The 11827-nt window shown below is 32.6% G+C and overlaps 1 protein-coding gene across 1 annotated transcript in view; it reads right to left on the bottom strand.

The window, feature by feature from the left end:
* The window catches only part of ERBB4 (erb-b2 receptor tyrosine kinase 4), a 1103571-nt gene that overhangs the window by 374274 nt on the left and 717470 nt on the right, over window positions 1-11827 (bottom strand). The window contains exon 4 of the mRNA XM_029933912.1: window positions 2147-2281. Coding sequence (XP_029789772.1) covers window positions 2147-2281 — 135 coding nt within the window. The remainder of the gene's footprint in view (window positions 1-2146; window positions 2282-11827) is intronic.

The following is an 11827-nucleotide window of genomic DNA, read 5'->3' as shown; positions in this document are numbered from 1 at the left end:
CCTAGTGGAGAACCAGGGGGAACGGAGGAGGGAGAGAGAGTTGGGGAGAGAGAGGGATGCAAAACTTGAGAGACTATTGAATGCTGAGAATGAACTAAGGGTTGAGGGGAAAGGGGGAGGGGGCAAAAGAGGTGGTGGTGATGGTGGAGGGCACTTAAGGGGAAGAGCACTGGGTGTTGTATGGAAAACAATTTGACAATAAAATATTATGGAAAAAAAAAAGAAATAGACAAATTCAATATGACTTAATGATTAAATCAATGCCATGACCAATGAGCAGGTGAAATCCATGATGACCACTAGATTTTTAATTTGGGGGGTGTGTAATTCAGGGAGTCATCAGCATAGAAGTTTCCATTTAAAACCATGAGAGTATCTGTCACCCACAGAGAGAAGGTAGAGGAAAAACAGGCTAAGTTGAAACCAATATTCTTAGACCAGCCAGTCCTTATTATCAGGTATGTGTCATGCAGTATATTTAACGTGTCAGCAAATAGAACTAGTATGTAAAGAATAAAACTTCAATAAGCAATTGGTGGTTAATTTGTAAAGGACCATTTGTTATAACTCTTCTCTGCATTTGTAATTTTTGCACCTGCAATTATTTGCATGCAAGACAAATGTAGCTACAGTTGCCTAATTATAGCCACAACCATCCAAAATTGCCCACAAACAATAGCACAAAGAGATGCCATCTGTGAAAGTGCAGGAACCCCCCAGACCTTTCCTGTTCCACATCCTGCAAGCCTTCCCTTTGGCTTCTGTCTTGCCTGGGCTTCATTCTTTCCTGATATCATACATGCAATTATAGACTGGTCACTCTAATAAGTGAAGAGTCAGTAGGCCTTTCTTCTTATCTAATTATTATCCTCCCCACTCCTGCCAAATATACAAAATGTACCATAGTATGGGCAGGCTGAAAATGAAAGCCATTTCTGAAGCACATAGTTTGTCTTGTTAGTGTGAATATTTTCAATTTTTTATTCACATTTAATTTTACAAGGGAGGCAACTTGAACTCTGTAAAGATGAAATCTCATACAAATTTCTGCTCAAAAGTGACAAGAAAATTATTTTACTCTACTTTAAAAAAGTTTTAGCCATTTATTAAAAACATCGCTGTCAGTTTGGATCAAATATATTCATATTTCCCCATTATATTATTAGGACAATCATGAAATTTAATAATTGTCCCTTGGAGTTTGATTTTCTATAAAAGTGTCATAACACAATCAGTACAATTGCAAATAATTATTGAACAGTGTGAAGATAGTTATGATTTCAGGCAGGAAATACATAATAGTAGATGAGAAATACAAAACCAAGGATAACACTTGATAAAGATTCTGTTCTCATACAAATGTCAGTAGTAATAAATGTGGGGACCACATAGCCTGCTTTATGAAAATGAAACAGACTCCAGGAAGAATAATTTTCTAAGATTTTAATGATATATTTCAAACATTATTTGCTTGTCATTTAATCATATTAAACACTCTGAATCTGAGAAATCCTCTGTGATAGAAACAATGCACTTTAAGAATGGGAAATTGGATAGCTTATTAGTCTAATGACTAAAATTAGAATGTAACATATATCTATTCTATGAAATCTGTATTTCTCCACTCTATTTAAGGTGCTTGGAATTGTTATACAGTATTACCATGAAGGTTTCAAGGGCAAATGTAGGCTTAGGAATTCTAAAACGTTCATGAATGTGTTTTTTCTTAATTTAAAGTATTATAGTGACTAGGAAATAATATTTTTGTTCTACCACGTTCTTCTCTATGGTACATGGCTCACACAGGGGTTTGAAGCCGTATTTAGACACTAGCCTCAAGTTATGGGCAATGGGGCACATGTTTAAACATTTAGACATTGGAATGTTTAGACATTAGAAATATGGTAAAGTATTTAGATTCAGCAAAATAAGTCATGTTAAAAGAATGAGAATTTATAAAAGGGAAATTATCACTCTGAAAAGAGAGTTAACTAGAAGTAAAAGATTGTTCTGTTATATATAACTGAACATTTCCATGTATACAATCAACATTCAAAATATTATTCATGACATGATAAACATTAGCTGTTTGTTTTTATAAGTAGAAGAACATTTTGAGACATTAAAAAAGGATAATGTTACTCACATCCTGAGCTACCATTTGTTGACACCAGAGTCAAGTTGGAAGGCCATGGATTCCGAACAATATCTTGCCAATGTATTGTGTCTGTGTAACAGAGAAATTTGTTCTGGTCTACATAGACTCCACCATTAAGGATTTCTGTATTAAAACAAACAAACAGATTTCTTGTCAAACTTTTTGTTGACGAAAAGGTAGTCAATAAAAGTGATTTATTCTTAAACAATTTTCAATGGTAAATTAGCGTTACTATGTTAATAGCCAAGATATTTCTTAAAAGATCATTACTGAGTCACATAAATTGATTTCAGAAATTGGAAAAAAATTGGAAAATACAGAGAAAAACAACCATCCATAATCCATACTCAGAGAAACACTTCATGTTTCTTTTTTGGTATAGATATTCTCAGTCTCTTTTCTTTTTTCTCCTCTGATTTGGAATAGCATTGCATATAATATTTCAAAACCTGCTAGTTTTGTTTAATATTAAGTGATAAGTATTTAATGCTAATTAAATATTATTCTACATTATTTCTAATGAGAATACAATATGCCAGAGCATAAAGTAAATAATATTTATTTAACTAATCCTCTCTTAATGGTCATTGAACTCATTTGTCTCTCTTAAAAAATGCTTTCAGTCAATGTGACATTGACTGAAGACAGTAGGTAAGTGATTAAAACAAAATGAAAGCTAAAGTTAATGTCTCAATTATAAAAATGTTCTTTGATCCTCTCAAACGGAATCAACAGAGTTGCCAATTATTCTTTAAGAACAACACAAAGCAAGGCATAATAAAAGCCCCATGGTTCACTGGAACAATGGCAAGACTATGGGATAAAATTCATTAAAGCCAATTTTTACTTGATTCTCTATTTCTCTCTGGCCTTGTCAGCTAAATTGTTACCCCTGAACAATGGCTGACTGTATATGTAAATTATTTTTCAGATTGCTATGTCATCCAGAAAAAAAATGTAGATATTCCCTCTGAAAATACTAATCCTTTTTTTGAAATACCATTCTTTTACTTGAAGAAATTGTTGGTTAGAAATATACATAGCATCTTCCTACCCAATATCTACTACATCTTTTCCTCTTAGCCAATTCAAAATAACTTAAATTATATTTGAGTCTATTAAACATTGTTACAAGTAAAAAAAATAGTTAAAAATAGTTTATGTAGGTTGGGATGATTTTCTCACATAATAAGAAACCTACAGGAGGTAATAGTGTCCAAAGTACGCACATCTGCTTTGAGTCCTGGTTCTATTCATCCCAGGCACAAGAAGGTTGCTGTATCTAAAAATGTCTAGGGGCACCCGGATGGCTCAGTCAATTAAGCTTCTGACTTAGGTCGGGTCTTGATCTCATGGCTCCTTAGCCCAAGACTCATGTTGGGCTGTCTGCTGTCAGTGCAGAGCCGGGTTCAGATCCTCTCTCCCCCAGTCTCTTTGCCCTTCCCCCCATTCACTTTCCTTCTCTCTAAAAAATAAACAATAAAAAAGTGTCTATTGAATTCAAGGAAAATGAAAACAGAAGAGCAAGCAAGAAACATCATCCTACTGAGGCTCTGACTTTCTATTTCAAGAGATGCTCTCACCAAAGATTATGTCTGCCTTTTATTGGTCAGAACACTATCTCCTGACCATTCCTACTGCGAGAGGCTGAGTAGACATACTACTGCTTGAACAAAACCTCAAGAAGCCGGAGTACTAGTGAGGAAGAAGAGGGGCATAAATATTGGGAAAGCAATCACTTTGTTTTCCATCATGGCCTTGAAAAAAATAATGTCTTTCTTGTGCAGTACCTTAAATCAAAGAGGGGGATAAAAGAATGACAGAAACCTGTGACACCATAAGAGGGGTATTTGCAGAAGTGAGATGGGTGAGCACATCTCACTTGCCTTATTGCGTTGCATGTATAAAATGCACCAGATTAATTTTGACACATTTCCTCATTTAAAATATCCTATTCTCATCATCAATCCTTTCACCGACTATTGGTTCCATTTTCTCAGGTGAGGAAAAAAAGAAACAAAAAGAAATTAGATCATCCTTTCACTTCTAAAATCCAGTTTGTTATTTTTCATGACCTAACCATACAATCCTCATCAAAGTAGAAGGGAGATATACGGCAGAAGATTGTGAAAATGGATTTCTACATTAATATTTGGCATTAAGTTTCTATCTATAAAATGTGACGATCTCATACTAATAGGTTTCTCATGAAACATTAGGTGATGCTCTTCTGCTCTAGTAATAATTCTTCATTAGATGACAAAGAAAGGAGAAAGCATTTTGACTGCTATCCAGGAAATGAGGGTTATTTTTCAGTTTACATTTGGAAAAGTTCTACTTTTAAAAAAATGTGAGGAGAAAAGATAATAGCTCAAATGTTGTAGAAAGAGTATATTTTTCAGGATTCACATTATAATTCAAACAGTTCATATTGAAGGAACACAGTATCCATCTCTAACTTCCTATCTAAAAATATTCAGATGGAATCAGATTATATTATTCTGAATAATAATCTCATCAAATCCCTTTCTTCAACAATATTAATCTGCTACCAATGTTGACATTTGTTTCTCAGAAATATTCTGCTAGAGAGGTTGGTTTGTACTTGGAAAAGGATTTAGGAAGAAGGCAGTAATAATTCAAGTATAATCTTACATGGTAAAATTTCAAATTAAGACTAGAATCATGATCAACTTGGATAACACCCTAAATTCAAAACCCACCATCTGCTAAGAATTCTGGTCAGGAAGATTTATAAATTTCTAGTATTTAATGATGTATTTATAAGCCGCATTTAGTCTGTTCATGTATGTGTGTATTTTTCCTGAAAATAGTATTTTCCTTCATGTTTGGTTTAGATCATATTCTATTGGTGAATGTCAAAACAAAATCAGAAAAAAATGTGTATTTCATTGACATTTATAGGAGACTTTTAATGTATACAGTATCTTATATTTTCTTTTGATCAATTTGGACACCTAAATATAGGACAGAAATAATGTTAATATTGTACTTATTCATTGATATGTTTACACTGGTTTTATAACTTTATACAAATTTTTAAACATCAATTTAATATGCTTTTATGGTGAAATATTCAGCTAGATTTATTTCTGAACTATGAAGATGCTAGGGAAATATATTGACCTGTTACAAAGTTGTTAAAGACACAGATTATTTACTGGACAAAAGCGATCCCTAACGTTTTTAGCTGGGTTGACCATAAAGGCTTGGCTGCATTTTTAGATTAGAAAGAGAGACAAGGATTAGGAAAACAGAAATCTTGGTAAGATCTTTATCCAGGAAGGTGCCAGAAAAAGTCTGGTTATACTTTAGATCTTTCTTTGCCAATATACAAGAACACCAAAATTGTACACAAGTTCTGTGAAAGACTTATAGGAGGATACCATCTGTGTTACACTAAGAACTTCCCTTCTATCAGCAAGCAGTAAAGTGAGGGGCGCCTGGGTGGCTCAGTATTTGACTTTGGCTCAGGTCATGGTCTCGCAGGTTAGTGAGTTCAAGCCCTGCATCAGGCTCTGTGCTGACAGCTTGGAGTCTGGAGCCTGCAAACCTGCAAACCTGCGAGCCTGAGAGCCTGGAGCTTGCTCTGGAGTCTGTGCCTCCCTCTCTCTCTGCACCTCCCCCACTCACACTCTGTCTGTTTCTCTCTCTCAAAAAAATAAGTAAACATTTAAAGAAATAATGCAATGAAGTGATTAATAATTAAAATGTTAAACCATGACAGAAAAGAGGAATTCTATTTCTGAGTAAGACAGAAAATGAGGTACAAATGGAACTGATATTCAAATAAAGATGCACAAAGCCTGGAAAAGTGAAAAGACTTAAAGTATGTTGAATAAATAAATAAGCTCAAGGTAAATCCCATTCCACTGTATTTCACTTCTGTGGTAGGAAATATATCAGAGAAAATTAAGAGAAACACAAATAGATTCTTGGTCACTGTAACAATTGGTAGAAAAAAACTGCTATGATTTTTTTTTATCATAGCCAGCAAGTTTACAAAACAAAATTGTGTGTTTTTTAATAAATGCCAGAATTAAATATCATAACATATAGAAAATATATGATATTATATGAAAAAAGTGTTTAATTGTTTAAAAATTTTGGTAAATAGTTTTGTGATTCAAACATTTCCTACAAGATTAATGCATGCAAATCAAGTAAAAAATATGAATCCTTCTGCAAGTAAAGTAAGTTGTAATCCACATTACTCTTCTATATGTTGAATTTAATATATATAGTACACAATTTATAACTGAAATATTAGACTAAACTCCATGAAGGCAAGGTATATTTTTCAGTGCTGTATCTATATGTCAAATCTGAAGCAATAGCAAGTCAACAAATATTTCTTAAATTGAACTTAGAAAAGTAACATGGAATTTGCCACCAACATTGATCAATTAACTTCTATTGTAGCTCTTGATTTTAAATTATATTCTGACGAGATCAAAGTAAAAATGGAAGTTTTTTTTTTCCCTTAAACACTATCAATTATCTGAGCTGGTTCTACATATCATTTAAGTCAGAGGTCATTTCTGTTTTGGTCAAAACTGTATCGCTAGTGTTTAGCATCATGCAAGCCAGAAAGGAGATACATTATAAATATTTGCTTCATAAAATAAGATATAATATCTTGATTATAGAAAAGTATATTTGAGTAGGCCAATAAATATATAGTATCTTGAATATAGGGAAAATTAAAAATATATATGTGAGGTTAAAGTTTTTGTAAGTTAAAAAATAAATAGCTTTTATTATATAAAATGTTTATAATTGATAATGTAAAAATTATGCAAGTAGTATGTTTGATATTTATAAGTCACATCTAGACACTTTTATTGGTATCTCTAACCTATTCTGTGCGTAAACTTCAATTATCATTTATCAAGTAAATAAAGATGATTTTGAGTTATCCTGAACACACCAAATTTCCTCACACCTGTGCAAATTATCTAGCATATGTTACACAAAGTTTAAAAGCATGTTTTTATATTGAACTGTAAATCTACCTCATATTGTTTCTTAATTTCTTTTTTAGAAAGGTGTAAGTGCCAACGTGACATTTCAAAGAGGACATAAAGTACTTGTGTCTTAGCTTTCCAATTCGCAAAGACTGTCCAGTTGACTGACCATTACTTCCCTTGATTTTCCATTTGCATGAGTCTAATGAAGAAAGAAATGTTTGTGTTATTTAAATAAGTTCTTTCACATTCTTTATTTCTTTTCAAATGCTAGTTATTATAGATAATTTGAGGATGAGTAACCATTAAGGCAATCGTTGACATTTTGCAAATATATTCTCTCAGAAGAAAATGTGATAAAATACTGAATCACGGCTTCATTCCCCATGCCTCCTTCAGAATAGCCTAATTGTGATGGAACATCCCTGCTGAAAATATAGATTAATATGACCTCCTTACTCACTTTAAGAAGTCAACAAAATTGCTTTGACCTCATCCACAATTTGTAACTTTTCATAAATCAGATTGAATGTCTTTTTTTTTTTTTTTTACAAAATAAAGATTATAATTTTAAATGCAGTTTGCCGTATTCCACTATAGTCTATATGACTGATATCAACAGTAAATATTTTACTTCTACTCACAGAGCTACAAATGATATAATATAAGAAAGTCAAATAAACAAGAAGGAAATATTTGACCTCAGTCCCTGATTGTATATCAAAGTGCCTTATTTCTCATGGGCACACAGATACGGGTCAACCTTAGAATTAAAATGATAATAATAGTAAATAAAGATTAGAGATATTGCACTTGTTTAATTACTGTGGGAATGTCTGAATAAACTATATATCAGACTTATACTGCCTATTCAAACCAAAGGTCACATTCATGAAATCAAAATCCAAAGTGGCAAAAGTCCATTTTCCAAGATGAAGCTATAGGAAGCAGTCCCTGGATTTTCTCAGACATAAAGCAATGTATCTTTCTCACTGTCATCACCTTAAGCCACACAAATCTGTTGGCAGATAATGATACAAAAGTAATATAGCTCACATCATCCACCTGTGATACTTAATACATCATCTCTGGAATGGACGTGGTCCAGAGATTCCTATATCTTTCCCAAACCCAGACCTTTCAGCTGGGAGCACAATGAATTGCTGCTACCCCACTGGGTCAGCCCTCAAGGTTCATTATTAATAAGCTGAGACTCTAAAGGCTAATGAGAAGCGGGTGCTTGAGGAGACAATGGCTCATTCATCATCAATCAAGCTTTGAAGTTTTTATACAGATGATTTAAGGAGAGTTGAAGTGTGCAAAATTGAAATGTCACATTTGTATTGGGAGTGGGGAGAGGGTGATAATGTAAATGAGTGATGTAACCTTCTGTATTTCAGCTCAATGATCAGAGTCAAAAGCTCATGGATACGGATACTGAATGAATGCAAGGAAGTAACAGTGGACAGTTTTTCGATCTGAGCAGGGCAATTTCAAGAGGAAATGATTAGATTCATTGGCTGAAAATCAGCTTGAAATAGAAAATAATAGCAAAAATATCTTGATTCCAACTGCATGCAGCTCAGTCATGCTCTCCGTAATGTTTCAGTGTATAATTCTTAACTTTCATTATGTTTTAGCTTGAGTCCTAACTCCTCTGAGAAGTCCACTATGACTGTCTAGTTTTTGGAGGTTAACTGCCTATAACACTGATTATATGAACCACTCACCTAACAGAGCAAATACTCCCCACCTTCTTTATTCTTTTGTGTACTTGTCTTATCTCCCCTTTTGTAGCCCTCTAGAGGATAAGAACCATGACATATGTATTTCTGTGGTCTTAGTGCCAAAAAAAGAAATAGAAATTCAAATGTTTTTGTTTATTATAATGACAATAACAACATCTTGAGAACATGACTGACATTTGTAAAACATTGTTAGCTGCTGCATTGATAAGCTTAACGTAAGTAATATTTCCTCCTCAGATACTAGATAATGTTCACATTATAAGTCAAATAAAATGTTGAATAAAATTAGTGTAAATTTAATGTATTAATTCTTCCTATCGGTGAAGTAATAATTCACTTAAATTCATTGATGTTGTCTGGAAGATTTTAAAAATAAATTTTGTCTTGTAACTGTGTTTGAATTATGAATAAGAGATTTCCTTTGAAATTTTTCTCTAACCTCATTCTCTAACCTTATTTTATGTATGTGCCAAGATGTTTAATATTTTTCACCTAATAATTTCTCCCAAACTTGTACTCCTCCTGTTTCTTTAAGTTAAATTCAGAATAACATGCTGTAAAAATCAGTAAGACTCCAAACTTGATGTTTATCTTTAATCCATTCAACTCTATATATAATTGGTCATGATATCCTATGTAAAATTTCTCTTAATGTCTCTTAATTTATCCTATTATTTTTACATCCACTGCTATTCTGTAATTCAGGTTCTACCACCTCATACCAGATTAAACTTTTTCCTTCTAAACCATCCTCCCCACAAATTCATCTTGCATGTTAGAGTCATAATACATTCTATACTATAGATAGATATATACACTATACAAGTTAAGTATCTCGTTAGATAAGAGAGATACATATGCTATAGGTAGGTGGCTGGGTAAATAGATAGATAATAGATTAATCTATCTTTCACTTTCAGGGCTTTAGTGCAAAGGCAATTAACACTGAATCTAGGTAACTGGGTAAAACTAAGTTCAAAATCTAGTTTTCTGCCTACAAGATGTGTGACCTTGAAGACCTTTATGAAATTCAGTTTGCTCAACTCTATAATGGAAGTAAGGAAAATATTGTACTCACAATATCTGTCACACAGTTGTTGATCATACTATACTTTATACTTAGTATTTACTTAAATAGTTGTTTCCTCATTGGTATAAATAAGAGTAATTCTTTTTCTATGTATTCATATTAACTTTCATTACTTATATTAGATCAGGTTATATTTTAAAGAAGATAAAAATTTCTTTCTTTCTCTTTCTTTCTTTTCTTCTTTCTTCCTTTTCATATAAGTCTGTCTTGGTGATTCAAAACTATTATGGAAAATTCACAGTCATTAGAGGCCCAGATTCCATTCCATCTTATTGCTCCACATCTTAATACAAGAGGAATTTCTACCTGGTAACTTTCGTGTAAAAAATGAAGGAAAGCACAAAGAGCAGAAGATTAACATATGTTGTCTTTTAATGAAGGTCCAGTCACTGAACAAGGGCTAATTCCCTACCTTCCTGTACCGAGCTGTTGGCTCCATGACTCTGTTCATGAGTGGTCATACAATTAGCTAAACTTCATATATTATTCAAAAACAGGTCAGTGGTAATGGATACTGGGACGCAACAAGCAGTTACTATCATACTGATGCAAAAGAAATCTCTTGCATCTTCTGAATACTTATAAAACAAAAATGTTGTAACTTCAACAAATATATTGTATTCAAACTTTTTCATTTCATATATATGTGCACATATATCCTATGCAATGCATTTTCACAAACTGACCATACTTATGTAGTCAGTGATAGAGCATTCTATCATCACAGAAGGCTTCCTTAAGCTTTCTTCCTCACATCACTCCCTCAAGAAATCTTTATCCTGAGTTGGAAAAAAATTATTTTTACTTATTTTTATGAGATAGTACCATACATGAAATAATACCATACACAGTCTTTCTTGTCTGGCTCCACTTTGCTCAGCACTATGTTAACAAAATTCATCCACATTGTTGATTTTCATGGCTCTATGGGACTGAATGGTTGATTTGTACATTCCGTACTGACGAACATTTGAATACCTTCCACATTTGGAATATTACAAATAGTGCTGCTATTAACATCCTAGAATATGCCTTTTGGTAACCATATGTACACATTTATTTTGCATACATACCTAGAAATTTAATTGCTGGGCCATAGTGACAATCAGTTTTCCAAGTGCTTATTTGCCAAGTTATATTCCCATCACTGGTGTGTGAGCAATCTACTTGCTTCTTAACCTTGTCAACCCCGGTTTCTTTTCTTTCTTATTTTCTTGTTTTCTTTTTTTTTTTCTATGTCTTTTGTGGTAGCAATTCTGGTTTATGTGATGTGGTATCACTTTAATTTTTACTTTCCCAATTATTAATAAAGCTTAGTCTCTCAAATATTATTTTTAAAGTGTGGTTTTCTTAGATAAAATGTTTATTGTTTACTTGAGGAAGGGTCTTTTAATAATGAAAACGCTTTAAAAAGCACTGTGGAAAATCTTCTCTCTATTTGATGCTATTAGCAAACAACTGAGTACATTAACATCCCAGATGTCACCCTCCTAACTTTTTGATTTTTTGTTGGAAAATGTAATTCAATGCTTTGAAAATGATACTTTAAGATATATTAAAAATATAGTAAAACTATACCAATAATTATATAAACAAAGAACAAAGTATGAATTCTGAAAGATGAATGAAAAATTAACAGAAAGTAAATATCTCTCTGATAAAGATGAACACAAAGGTATATAAAGAGACTGAGAAATTCATTATCTTTTGCTATTAAAATAGAACACTTCTTTACATAAAGATCAAATTTTTTTTTTTATTTCTCTATCTACTAGAAAGCCCTCATTACAGACAACAATCCTCTTAAATAACTGCTCCAAGTTTTCAGAAAATGTAATAGCTT

This window comes from Suricata suricatta, chromosome 3 (assembly GCF_006229205.1).
Source record: "Suricata suricatta isolate VVHF042 chromosome 3, meerkat_22Aug2017_6uvM2_HiC, whole genome shotgun sequence".
Classification (NCBI taxonomy): domain Eukaryota; kingdom Metazoa; phylum Chordata; class Mammalia; order Carnivora; family Herpestidae; genus Suricata; species Suricata suricatta.
The sequence above is the reverse complement of the archived record's forward strand: the minus strand, read 5'-3'. Positions and strand labels throughout refer to the sequence as shown.